The sequence below is a fragment of the Scyliorhinus torazame genome, chromosome 21, assembly GCF_047496885.1.
Source record: "Scyliorhinus torazame isolate Kashiwa2021f chromosome 21, sScyTor2.1, whole genome shotgun sequence".
NCBI classification, from domain to species: Eukaryota; Metazoa; Chordata; class Chondrichthyes; order Carcharhiniformes; family Scyliorhinidae; genus Scyliorhinus; species Scyliorhinus torazame.
In genome coordinates, this window is record NC_092727.1 from 1,054,368 (window position 1) to 1,068,510 (window position 14,143).

At 52.1% G+C, this 14,143-nt stretch overlaps 1 protein-coding gene across 3 annotated transcripts in view; it reads right to left on the bottom strand.

The window, feature by feature from the left end:
• Positions 1–10,477: 10,477 nt before the first annotated feature.
• The window catches only part of LOC140398087 (myelin protein zero-like protein 2), a 48,887-nt gene continuing 45,221 nt past the window's right edge, over positions 10,478–14,143 (bottom strand). For all 3 annotated transcript variants that reach the window (XM_072486307.1, XM_072486304.1, XM_072486305.1), the window contains one exon: positions 10,478–10,560. In XM_072486307.1, the coding sequence (XP_072342408.1) occupies positions 10,509–10,560 (52 nt within the window). In that variant the 3' untranslated portion in view covers positions 10,478–10,508. The remainder of the gene's footprint in view (positions 10,561–14,143) is intronic.

Genomic DNA, 14,143 nt, shown 5'->3' on the forward strand with positions numbered 1-14,143 from the left:
CTCGCTGTGAGCTGAGCTCTGCTGCTCCTCAGTCTGTGCCAATGTCTGACTCCTGCCTCTCTGCTGACAGTGCTCACACCCATCATCTCCCTGTGGTCTGCACCGGGGGCTCTTGCCGGGGGGCAGGGAGGGGGTGTGGGTTGGGGGCAGAGGGCAATGGGGGGCGTCCTGCTGTGAAGAATGACGTGACAGAGGCTTCACGTGGGTCAGGTGTTTTCATTGTGAACATTCAAAACCCTCATTGCCCCTCGCTACAACCTCTCCCACCCTCAGTGCCCCGAGCTACACCCCCTCCCACTCCCCTCCCACCCTCAGTGCCCCGAGCTACACCCCCTCCCACTCCCCTCCCACCCTCAGTGCCCCGAGCTACACCCCCTCCCACTCCCCTCCCACCCTCATTGCCCCTCGCTACAACCTCTCCCACCCTCAGTGCCCCGAGCTACACCCCCTCCCACTCCCCTCCCACCCTCAGTGCCCCGAGCTACACCCCCTCCCACTCCCCTCCCACCCTTAGTGCCACTCAGCCATCCTCAATCTTCTTCAGCTTCCGTGCTCTGCCGCTACGTCTCGGTGTGTCCCAGGATGCACTCTGCTGCCTCTCTCGCCCTGTGACCTTTGATTCCCCTGGCGGGCGATCTCTGGAGGGCCTGGAGCCGGTGGGCCCGCGGTGGGAGGCCCCGGGTTGGCCTCCAGCGCTTCCTCGTCCCGGGCGGTGCCCGTGGGGGTCCCCCATGGGATGGAGAGGCATTTGGTGTGAGCTGCTGAGGTGTCTGCATCAACCGGCCCTGCCGGCCCTGGAGCCTCCCCATTGTCTGCACCATGGTGTTGAGGCCCTCAGTCATGGTCCTCAGTGACTGGGCCATGCTCCGGAGTACCTCGGTAATGTCCACCTGCGTCTGGGACAGCCCCGCCAGTGACTGGGACATGCTGCCGAGACCCTCAGCCATGGTCATCACTGACTGAGCGATGCCTTGGACACCACCACGCAGGACGCTGGCCTCGATCTGAAGGCTCTCCACTGCAGCTCCAGTGTTGGCCTCAGTGCCACGCATTGCCGGCGCCATCTCCTGGGCCTATAGCTTTTGGGACTCCTCCAATCGGCTATGCACTCGTCGGAGTGTCATTAACATCCCCTCCTGAACATCACGGTCGTGGCCTAGTGACTGTATCAACTCCGGGAGAACCTTGTCCAGAGGCTGGGCATCAGGCTGGGATCCAGCTGTGTCCTGGGATCCAGCTGTGTCCTGGGATCCAGCTGTGTCCTGGGATCCAGCTGTGTCCTGGGATCCAGCTGTGTCCTGGGATCCAGCTGTGTCCTGGGATCCAGCAGACCTCCATCTGCTCTCCCCCCGGACGTTCAGCAACTGTGTGGTGCTCACCAGATTGGGCCCCAGAAGCCTCTCCATCAGGGTCACCCACCGAGGTGTGTGTCTCTACACTGGTGGGGGGTGACAGCTGTGACACCTCGATGGTGGCACATCCGAGGTGGTCTCCTGGGTGTCGGGGGGAAACGACTCCGGGTGGCCCGACCTCATCAGATGGAGATCTTGCGAGAGAATGGACATGTGGCCATTGAGGGGGAAGGATCACTTTGTCTGACATGAACAACTCACTTGAGGCAGGTCATCTGGGTGAAGGGTCAGTGGATCCTCACCTCTGCGGCCCGTTCCTCATGGGGGGGGGGGGGGGTGAGGACTCTGATGTCTGGCACCCCTCTGGGCCCTTTCCTGCCTGTTATAGGCTGTGCCTCCTGCTGGGACGGAGAGAGGGCGTTGTGAACCTGTGGACTGTGTGGGGACCGCTCCGGGACATGGAGGGGCTGTGCTGCTGGGTGCCAAGGTGTGCTGGGGCAAGAGGGTTTCTCGCCATTTAGCAGTGGTGCAGGCGAATCAGTTGGTGGGACAGCCAGTTGCACCGTGAGACTCATGGGGGATTATTCCCAGCACTAAGTGCCATTAAATTCAGGCCGTTGAGAAACAGCCGGAAGTCACGGCCGATACGGCACTTTGAACTTTTCCCGTTAAACTGTGCCCAGTGTCCTCGAGAACTATCCTGATGTATGGTGGAAATGTACTGTTAATATTGCTACACCAGTGTGAAAATAAATTCCCACATCAGGACCACTTGGTTCTGTGATTGGAGTTTTCGTTACATTTAGAAATTCCGCTCAGTCACTGCTGTCATGAGAATGCTGCTCGTGTTACTGCAGTGATGTCAGAGTGTGGGTGGAGCTGAGCTCTGGCTCTGCTTTTTAGTTTCACTTTGAGAAAAGCTTGGGTGTCTTTTTGGTTTCGTTTTCAGCGTTGGAGCTGAAGCCAGACAAAGCAGCTGTACTGCTGTTCTCTCTGCCATGAAAAGACTGTCTCTTGATCATTTGGTGAATTCAGAATTATAAATGTTTTCAGTAGTGAATGTAAACCTGATGTGCTTCTGTTAAAGGTTATCATAGAATTTACAATGCAGAAGGAGGCCATTCGGCCCATCGAGTCTGCACCGGCTCTTGGAAAGAGCACCCTACCCAAGGTCAACACCGCCACCCTATCCCCATAACCCAGTAACCCCACCCAACACTAAGGGCAATTTTGGACACTAAGGGCAATTTATCATGGCCAATCCACCTAACCTGCACATCTTTGGACTGTGGGAGGAAACCGGAGCACCCGGAGGAAACCCACGCACACACGGGGAGGATGTGCAGACTCCGCACAGACAGTGACCCAAGCTGGAATCGAACCTGGGACCCTGGAGCTGTTATGTTTTTTGCAAGTCTTCTGGATGTTAAAAGGACAGCGGAGGCATTACTTAGTGTTGTAGTCTTTGGGGGTTGTATTTGAACTGATGGTTGCTAAGATGTTCACTATGTTTTAAAAAGGTTAACTTGAGTTCATAGAATAAACATTGTTTTGCTTAAAAAATACTTTTCCATTTCTGCTGTACCACACCAGTAGAGTGGGCCGTGTGCTCCCCATACCATACAATCTAGTAAAAGTTGTGGATCAGGGGAACTCCATGATACACTTTGGGGTTCTCTAATCCCTGGCCCATAACACTGCATCAGGAGATTTGTCTGTAGACGTCTCGCTTTGCTGTTGCTTAACTCTTTCTTCACAGAATGTTCCAGATTGCCAAATGAAACCCTCCCTCCACTCTTCTAATTTTCTCTTTATCAACACTTACTGGCCCTCGATTTCCAAATTTCCCATCCTCTCTAAAGGTCCCAGGAGAAACCAGTCAAACTTGTCAAATGACTGGTACCTGTTCCAAACTGATACCACTTTATTCAGGAGCAGTTTGGAGCAATCCTCAATCCTCATCTTCTTAAAACAATATGTAGACAGTCCAACTAGGGAAGGGGCGGTACTGGACCTGGTATTGGGGAATGAGCCCGGCCAGGTGGTAGATGTTTCAGTAGGGGAGCATTTCGGTAACAGTGACCACAATTCAGTAAGTTTTAAAGTACTGGTGGACAAGGATAAGAGTGGTCCGAGGATGAATGTGCTAAATTGGGGGAAGGATAATTATAACAATATTAGGCGGGAACTGAAGAACATAGATTGGGGGCGGATGTTTGAGGGCAAATCAACATCTGACATGTGGGAGGCTTTCAAGTGGCAGTTGAAAGGAATTCAGGACTGGCATGTTCCTGTGAGGAAGAAGGATAAATACGGCAATTTTCGGGAACCTTGGATGGCGAGTGATATTGTAGGCCTCGTCAAAAAGAAAAAGGAGGCATTTGTCAGGGCTAAAAGGCTGGGAACAGACGAAGCCTGCGTGGAATATAAGGAAAGTTGGAAGGAACTTAAGCAAGGAGTCAGGAGGGCTAGAAGGGGTCACGAAAAGTCATTGGCAAATAGGGTTAAGGAAAATCCCAAGGCTTTTTACACGTACATAAAAAGCAAGAGGGTAGCCAGGGAAAGGGTTGGCCCACTGAAGGATAGGCAAGGGAATCTATGTGTGGAGCCAGAGGAAATGGGCGAGGTACTAAATGAATACTTTGCATCAGTATTCACCAAAGAGAAGAAATTGGTAGATGTTGAGTCTGGAGAAGGGTGTGTAGATAGCCTGGGTCACATTGAGATCCAAAAAGACGAGGTGTTGGGTGTCTTAAAAAATATTAAGGTAGATAAGTCCCCAGGGCCTGATGGGATCTACTCCAGAATACTGAAGGAGGCCGGAGAGGAAATTGCTGAGGCCTTGACAGAAATCTTTGGATCCTCGCTGTGTTCAGGGGATGTCCCGGAGGACTGGAGAATAGCCAATGTTGTTCCTCTGTTTAAGAAGGGTAGCAAGGATAATCCCGGGAACTACAGGCCGGTGAGCCTTACTTCAGTGGTAGGGAAATTACTGGAGAGAATTCTTCGAGACAGGATCTACTCCCATTTGGAAGCAAATGGACGTATTAGTGAGAGGCAGCACGGTTTTGTAAAGGGAAGGTCGTGTCTCACTAACTTGATAGAGTTTTTCGAGGAGGTCACTAAGATGATTGATGCAGGTAGGGCAGTGGATGTTGTCTATATGGACTTCAGTAAGGCCTTTGACAAGGTCCCTCATGGTAGACTAGTACAAAAGGTGAAGTCACACGGGATCAGGGGTGAGCTGGCAAGGTGGATACAGAACTGGCTAGGCCATAGAAGGCAGAGAGTAGCAATGGAAGGATGCTGTTCTAATTGGAGGGCTGTGACCAGTGGTGTTCCACAGGGATCAGTGCTGGGACCTTTGCTCTTTGTAGTATATATAAATGATTTGGAGGAAAATGTAACTGGTCTGATTAGTAAGTTTGCAGACGACACAAAGGTTGGTGGAATTGCGGATAGCGATGAGGACTGTCAGAGGATACAGCAGGATTTAGATTGTTTGGAGACTTGGGCGGAGAGATGGCAGATGGAGTTTAATCCGGACAAATGTGAGGTAATGCATTTTGCAAGGTCTAATTCAGGTAGGGAATATACAGTGAATGGTAGAACCCTCAAGAGTATTGAAAGTCAAAGAGATCTAGGAGTACAGGTCCACAGGTCATTGAAAGGGGCAACACAGGTGGAGAAGGTAGTCAAGAAGAAATACAGCATGCTTGCCTTCATTGGCCGGGGCATTGAGTATAAGAATTGGCAAGTCATGTTGCAGCTATATAGAACCTTAGTTAGGCCACACTTGGAGTATAGTGTTCAATTCTGGTCGCCACACTACCAGAAGGATGTGGAGGCTTTAGAGAGGGTGCAGAAGAGATTTACCAGAATGTTGCCTGGTTATGGAGGGCATTAGCTATGAGGAGCGGTTGAATAAACTCGGTTTGTTCTCACTAGAACGAAGGAGGTTGACGGGAGACCTGATAGAGGTATACAAAATTATGAGGGGCATAGACAGAGTGGATAGTCAGAGGCTTTTCCCCAGGGTAGAGGGGTCAATTACTAGGGGGCATAGGTTTAAGGTGAGAGGGGCAAGGTTTAGAGTAGATGTACGAGGCAAGTTTTTTACGCAGAGGGTAGTGGGTGCCTGGAACTCGCTACCGGAGGAGGTGGTGGAAGCAGGGACGATAGGGACATTTAAGGGGCATCTTGACAAATACATGAATAGGATGGGAATAGAGGGATACGGACCCAGGAAGTGTAGAAGATTGTAGTTTAGTCGGGCAGTATGGTCGGCACGGGCTTGGAGGGCCGAAGGGCCTGTTCCTGTGCTGTACATTTCTTTGTTCTTTGTTTGTTCTCATCCTCAGTCCTCATTTCTCAAGTTTTAATGGTTATTCCTTCTGCTGAGTTTGGAATATTTCGATTGTGGTCATGCCAACTTATAACCAGTCTCTGTAATGGCCACAGCGTCCATAACCTGCTTCCCCCTGCCCCCCCCACTCTGCCTCCTCTCCCCTCTCTCCACCCCCTCCCCACTCTCTCCCCCACCCCTCCCCTCCCCTCTCTCACCTACTCCTCCTGTCCACTCTCTCCCTCTCCCTCCCCCTGCTTCCCCTCCCCCCCTGCCCTCCCCTCCCCCTGCCTCCCCTCTCCCCCCTCCCCTGCTCTCCCCACCCCCTGCCCTCCCCTCTCCCCTGACCTTCCTCTCCCCCTCGCCCCCCTCCCCTCTCCCCTGCCCTCCCCACCCCCTGCCCTCCCTCTCCCCCCTGCCCCCCTCCCCTCTCCCCTGCCCTTCCTCTCAAATGTTCAGGACAGGAGGAGATTCGACGTGAATTCCTGATGGAAACAAACGCAGGATTGGGTTCAATTGTAATTTACTGTCCAAATTTTTATTGTAAATATGACAATGTGCATTTTAAATGCTGCAAATTCATAGTTTTGAAACAATAAAAAATACAAACATTTTACACATATCTGAAAGCAATTTAAAATCTCTGGATTATTTTAACAGCTGAATATTTACAGAACTCCAACAGACACTTTTTGATGCTCCACCTACCGGTTCAAACCCCCCCCCTCCCCATGACCCCTCACCCCCCTCCCCATGACCGCTCACCCCCCTCCCCATGACCATTGACCCCTCACCCCCCTCCCCATGACCATTGACCCCTCACCCCCCTCCCCATGACCATTGACCTTAGACCCCTCCTCATTAACACTGTGAGCCAACGACGTTGGAATCTGAGCATCTTTTAGAAAATGTTCCTAAAGAAAAGTTCAACATCCCATTAGCAATAACCAACCAGTGGGCGGCACGGTAGCGCAGCGGTTAGCACTGCTGCCTCACAGCTCCAAGGTCCCAGGTTCGATTCCGGCTCTGGGTCACTGTCCGTGTGGAGTTTGCACATTCTCCCCGTGTCTGCGTGGGTTTCACCCCCAGAACCCATGGTGTGATGATCAGGGGAATAGATCGAGTAGACAGTCAGAGACTTTTTCCCCAGGTGGAACAAACCATTACAAGGGGACATAAATTTAAGGTGAAAGGTGGAAGATATAGGAGGGACATCAGAGGTAGGTTCTTTACCCAGAGAGTAGTGGGGGCATGGAATGCACTGCCTGTGGAAGTAGTTGAGTCGGAAACATTAGGGACCTTCAAGCAGCTATTGGATAGGTACATGGATTACGGTAAAATGATATAGTGTAGATTTATTTGTTCTTAAGGGCAGCACGGTAGCATTGTGGATAGCACAATTGCTTCACAGCTCCAGGGTCCCAGGTTCGATTCCGGCTTGGGTCACTGTCCGTGTGGAGTTTGCACATTCTCCCCGTGTTTGCGTGGGTTTCGCCCCCACAACCCAAAGATGTGCAGGTTAGGTGGATTGGCCACGCTAAATTGCCCCTTAATTGGAAAAAATAGAATATTCTAAATGTTTTGAAAAAGTAATAATGAACCAGACCCAGATTAATGATTCATCAGTGTGGCCCCGATCAGGATCCAGTGCAGTGTGGCACTGTGGCTCGATCAGGATCCAGTGCAGTGTGGCACTGTGGCTCGATCAGGATCCAGTGCAGTGTGGCACTGTGGCCCCGATCAGGATCCAGTGCAGTGTGGCACGATCAGGATCCAGTGCAGTGTGGCACTGTGGCTCGATCAGGATCCAGTGCAGTGTGGCACTGTGGCTCGATCAGGATCCAGTGCAGTGTGGCACTGTGGCTCGATCAGGATCCAGTGCAGTGTGGCACTGTGGCCCCGATCAGGATCCAGTGCAGTGTGGCTCGATCAGGATCCAGTGCAGTGTGGCACTGTGGCTCGATCAGGATCCAGTGCAGTGTGGCACTGTGGCTCGATCAGGATCCAGTGCAGTGTGGCACTGTGGCTCGATCAGGATCCAGTGCAGTGTGGCACTGTGGCTCGATCAGGATCCAGTGCAGTGTGGCACTGTGGCTCGATCAGGATCCAGTGCAGTGTGGCACTGTGGCCCCGATCAGGATCCAGTGCAGTGTGGCTCGATCAGGATCCAGTGCAGTGTGGCACTGTGGCTCGATCAGGATCCAGTGCAGTGTGGCACTGTGGCTCGATCAGGATCCAGTGCAGTGTGGCACTGTGGCTCGATCAGGATCCAGTGCAGTGTGGCACTGTGGCTCGATCAGGATCCAGTGCAGTGTGGCACTGTGGCTCGATCAGGATCCAGTGCAGTGTGGCACTGTGGCTCGATCAGGATCCAGTGCAGTGTGGCACTGTGGCTCGATCAGGATCCAGTGCAGTGTGGCACTGTGGCTCGATCAGGATCCAGTGCAGTGTGGCACTGTGGCTCAATCAGGATCCAGTGCAGTGTGGCACTTGGTCCCAATCTGGATCCAGTGCAGTGTGGCACCAAGTTTCAGTTTTGACCCAGTAGATTTTGGGATCTATAAGGATTGGGTTGAGGACGCAGTGGGGAATCTACAGGAGGATGAAGAGCCAAGGAGCTTCCATCAGAACAAACGCACACCTCGGTTAATGACTGCCTGCCAGAGAGGGTGAATCAGAGAAAATAAACTGACGGAAGAAAATAAAACAGACGGGGCAAATGAAGAAAGTGAAACTTTGCTCTGAGGATCTTTCACATTGCGGCAACAGATCTCCCAATCCAGGACTTTATTAATAACTCTTACAGATTTTGAGCTTTGTCAGTTAGGCCAACATTGCCCTTCCCTAACTGCCCGTTGAGAAGGTGAAGGTGGGAAGTTGTCTTTGTCCAGTTCCTCCTTCAGTGCTTTAATATAACTGAGAGCTTTGTTCGCCATTTAAGGGGGAAGTTGTGAGTGAACCAGGTTGGGAACTGGAGTCTCCCACCCTCCAGCCTGGGTTACCCTGGGGTTACTCTGAGCTACTTTGGGTTACTCTGGGGTTACTCGGGGTTACTCTGGGGTTACTCTGAGCTACTCTGGGTTACTCTGGGGTTACTCGGGGTTACTCGGGGTTACTCGGGGTTACTCTGGGGTTACTCTGGGGTTACTCTGAGCTACTCTGGGTTACTCTGGGGTTACTCGGGGTTACTCTGAGCTACTCTGGGTTACTCTGGGGTTACTCGGGGTTACTCTGAGCTACTCTGGGTTAACTCTGGGGTTACTCTGAGCTACTCTGGGTTAACTCTGGGGTTACTCTGAGCTACTCTGGGTTAACTCTGGGGTTACTCTGAGCTACTCTGGGTTAACTCTGGGGTTACTCTGAGCTACTCTGGGTTAACTCTGGGGTTACTCTGAGCTACTCTGGGTTAACTCTGGGGTTACTCTGAGCTACTCTGGGTTAACTCTGGGGTTACTCTGAGCTACTCTGGGTTAACTCTGGGGTTACTCTGAGCTACTCTGGGGTTACTCTGGGGTCACTCTGGGGTTACTCTGAGCTACTCTGGGTTACTCGGATTGTTTTGCAGGCACTTTTACTGAAACTGGGGTGAGATTCTCTGACCCCCCGCCGGGTCGGAGAATCGCCGGGGGCTGGCGTGAATCCCGCCCCCGCCAGTTGCCGAAGTCTCCGGCACCGGAGATTTGGCGGGGGCGGGAATCGCGCTGCGCCGGTTGGCTGCCCCCACCCCGATTCTCCTGCCCGGATGGGCCGAAGTCCCGCTGCTAGGATGCCTGTCCCGCCGGCGTGGATTAAACCACCTCTCTTACCAGCGGGACAAGGCGGCACGGGCGGCCTCCAGGGTCCTGGGGGGGGCGCGGGGCGATCTGGCCCCCGGGGGGGTGCCCCCACGGTGGCCTGGCCCGCGATCGGGGCCCACCGATCCGCGGGCGGGCCTGTGCCGTGGGGGCACTCTTTTCCTTCCGCCTTCGCCATGGTTTCCACCATGGCAGAGGCGGAAGAGACTCCCTGCACTGCACATGCGCTGGGTGCCGTGAGCGGCCGCTAACGCTCCCGCGCATGCGCCGCCCGGCAATGTCATTTCCGCACCAGCTGGCGGGGCGGAAATCAGTCCGGCGCGGGCCTAGCCCCTCAACGTTAGGGCTCGGCCCCCCAACATGCGGAGGATTCCGCACCTTTGGGGCGGCGCGATGCCCAACTGATTTGCACCGTTTTTGGCACCGGTCGGCGGACATCGCGCCGATACCGGAGAATTTCGCCCCAGCTTTTTATTTCCACATTTATTAAACTGAATTCAGGGCAGCACGGTGGCGCAGTGGTTAGCACTGCAGCCTCACGGCGCCGAGGTCCCAGGTTCGATGCCGGCTCTGTCTGTGTGGAGTTTGCACATTCTCCCTGTGTTTGCGTGTGTTTCGCCCCCCCACAACCCAAAAGATGTGCAGTGTAGGTGGATTGACCATGGTAAATTGTCCCTTAATTGGAAAAATGAATTGGGTACTCTAAATTTATTTTTTATAAACGGAATTCAAATTCTTAAACGGTCTTGTGGAATTTAACCTCGGGTTCTGGAATAATAAACCATTATTCTAATAACTGCCCTCCCTTACCATTCCCCATGCATTTATTTATCTGCGAGGTCCCATGCTGTGACTACCTTGATCCTGACCTGCTGTAGATCGATGTTCAACTACAGGAGCCATCAGCACAGTGTCCAGTTAGTATAATAACCTGAGCATCATCCGTAAAAAAGCAAAGCACAGACGGAAAATAGGATTCTGAAATGTTCTTTCCCTCGACAAAAGATAATTTTTATTTTAAAATCTTGATCGTTCTCGTGTTAAAACCAAACTTTGCTCAGAAAGTGACCTGGAAAAGAGAAAAATAAATTTCACAACACACAATCTCACAGAATTGCAGCAAAATTAAAAACTTCAGCTCACAGACCCATCCAACCCAAAGCCAAACATTATTTTCTCAAGGCAGCAGATACCTGGGAACCCCACCACCTGGGGGTTCCCTCCATCTCACTCACCACCCGGACTTGGAAATATATCGGCTGTTTCTTCACGGTCGTTGGGTCAACATCCTGGAACTCCCTCCATAACAGCACTGTGGGTGTACTTACACCACAGGGACTGCAGCGGTTTAACAGGGCAGCTCATCACCACCTTTCTCAAGGGCAAGGGGAAGGCAATAAATATCGGCCTCGTCAGTGATGCCCACACGACAGGAATGTATGATCTTCATCTCCACACCCGACACACGACCCTTAACCCTGCACCAAAATTAGACCCTTCACCAAACCTACCCTCCAGAGTGAAGCACGGTTTGAGTGCTCCCTCCCTCCCTCACTGCCCCTCCCTCCCTCACTGCCCCTCCCTCCCTCATTGCCCCTCCCTCCCTCCTGCCCCTCCCTCCCTCCCTCACTGCCCCTCCCTCCCTCCCTCACTGCCCCTCCCTCCCTCCCTCACTGCCCCTCCCTCCCTCCCTCCCTGCCCCTCCCTCCCTGCCCCTCCCTCCCTCCCTCTCCCACACTCACATCTAGTTTCTGGGCCTTATTTCTACATCCTGGTTTCTGAGAGTATGTTTTGTTTGGAGTTTGCTCGGCTGCCGCTGTGCTGGTAGCAACAGCTCTTTCTAAAGCCAGAAACTGAGTGATTGATATCCAGATGTTACCTGTTAATGCGTCGAAGAAAGTTGTGCATTGTTGTTCTGGGGAACCGGATATTCTCCTACCGGGCTGCTTAGAGTCAGTGGGCTGGTCAGTATTTAAAAACTCTGCGACCAGCCTGAACGGGTACGTCACGACAGTAACTAACTTCATTAGTAAGTGTGTAGAAGGCTGTGTGTCAAAGAAGCGAATCCGCGTGTTTCCCAACCGGAAACCCGGATGAACAGGGATATCCACTGCTCGCTGAAGTCTCGGTCTGAGGTGTTCAAGTCAGGCGACCCTGACCTCTACGAGAAAGGCAGATATGATCTAAAGAAATCCATCAAAGATGCCAAAAGACAGTACCGGACCAAGCTCGAGTCCCAGGCTCGCCGCACGGACCCCCGCCGTCTGTGGCAAGGTCTGCAAGACATGACGGGCTACAAGATGAAGGCATGTAAAATCGTCGGCTCTAACGCACCCCTCCCTGATGAGCTCAATACATTCGATGCCCGCTTTGAGCTAGAGGTCAGCGAGAGTGAGCCGTCCACCCCAGAAGCCTCGGATGAACTTGTATCTGAGATCACCACTGCAGACGTCAGTGCAGCCTTCTCGAAGGTCAACCCTCGGAAAGCCACTGGCCCGGATGGGGTACCCGGATGGGCACTCAGGTCTTGCGCGGATCAGCTGGCGGGGGTATTCGCCGACATCGTCAACCTCTCTTTACAACAATCTGAGGTTCCTATCTGCTTCAAGAAGATGACCATCATCCCTGTACCAAAAAAATGCCAAGCTGCGTGCCTTAATGACTATCGTCCAGTGGCTCTGACATCCATCATCATGAAGTGCTTCGAAAGGTTAGTCATGGCACGAATCAACTCCAGCCTCCCGGATTGCCTTGATCCACTACAGTTGGCCTACCGCTGCAACAGGTCCACAGCAGACGCCATCTCCATGGCCCTGCACTCTACCCTGGAACACCTAGATAACAAAGACACCTATGTCAGACTCCTATTTATCGACTACAGCTCAGTCTTCAACACCATCATTCCTACAAAACTCATCTCCAAACTCAGTGGCCTTGGCCTCGGCTCCTCCCCCTGCGACTGGATCCTGAACTTTCCAACCCACAGACCACAATCAGTAAAGATAGGCAACAACACCTCCTCCACGATCATCCTCAACACCGGTGCCCCACAAGGCTGTGTCCTCAGCCCCCTACTATACTCCTTATACACCTATGACTGTGTGGCCAAATTCCCCTCCAACTCGATTTTCAAATTTGCTGATGACACCACCGTAGTGGGTCGGATTTCAAACAACAATGAGATAGAGAATCTGGTGAACTGGTGCGACGACAATAATCTCTCCCTCAATGTCAATAAAACAAAGGAGATTATCATCGACTTCAGGAAGCGTAGTGGAGAACATGCCCCTGTCTACATCAATGGGAACGAAGTAGAAAGGGTCGAGAGCTTCAAGTTTTTAGGTGTACAGATCACCAACAGCCTGTCCTGGTCCCCCCATGCCGACACTATAGTTAAGAAAGCCCACCAACGACTCTACTTTCTCAGAAGACTAAGGAAATTTGGCATGTCAGCTACGTCCCTCACCAACTCTTACAGATGCACCATAGAAAGCATTCTTTCTGGTTGTATCACAGCTTGGTATGGAGCCTACTCCGCCCAAGACCGCAGGAAACTACAAAAGGTCGTGAATGTAGCCCAGTCCATCACGCAAACCAGCCTCCCATCCATCGACTCGGTCTACAATTCCCGCTGCCTCAGAAAGCAACCAGCATAATTAAGGACCCCACGCACCCCGGACATACTCTCTTCCACCTCCTTCCGTCAGGAAAAAGATACAATAGTTTGAGGTCACGTACCAACCGGCTCAAGAACAGCTTCTTCCCTACTGCCATCAGACTTTTGAATGGACCTACCTTGTATTAAGTTGATCTTTTCTCTACACATTGCTATAACTGTAACATTATATTCTGTAGTCTCTCCTTCATTCCCTATGTACGGTATGCATTGTTTGTACAGCAGGCAAGAAACAACACTTTTCACTGTATACTGATACATGTGACAATAATAAATCAAATCAGTTAATGCAACACAAACTGAAGATACATTTAATCCATTGGACTTTGACCCCCCTCACTTACTGACAACAGAGGGTAATGAGTTAGAGTTCACAATCGCTAAACAACCAGCTCATATTATCCAGTCTCCTCAATTTCCACTAGGTTTTCATTCCCTTGAGTTGAGAAAATTAAAGAGTGACCTAAACTAGCTGTTAAAATGATAAAAGGACTCAGTATACAGGACAAAGTGTACAGAGATCAGTTACCTCTCTGCTCTCCCACACACAATTGGTGGCCCCATAATGATTATCTTCCCACCCTCATCACATCACCACCCCTTACCTTCCTCCCCTACAATTTCAACCCCTACCCCCCTCATCCCCATGATCATCTGCTCTGCAATCCCCTCCCCACGACTCCCCGTGATTCCCCGTATCAATGAATACTCACTTCTCCAGCACTGACTGTCGCTCGGTCCTGAGATTGACCCCTTCACTTGTGATTTCCCCCCCTCCCCACAATTGCCCCCCCCCCCTGTGATCATTTCCCTTCCCCGTACGATTTGCCCCCCACTTCCTGTTGCTCCAAAGATTAATCTGCCAGACGCGGCACAGTGGTTAGCACTGCTGCCTCACGGCGCCGAGGTCCCGGGTTCAATCTCGGCCCTGGGTCACTGTCCGATTGGAGTTTGCACATTCTCCCCGTGCCTGCGT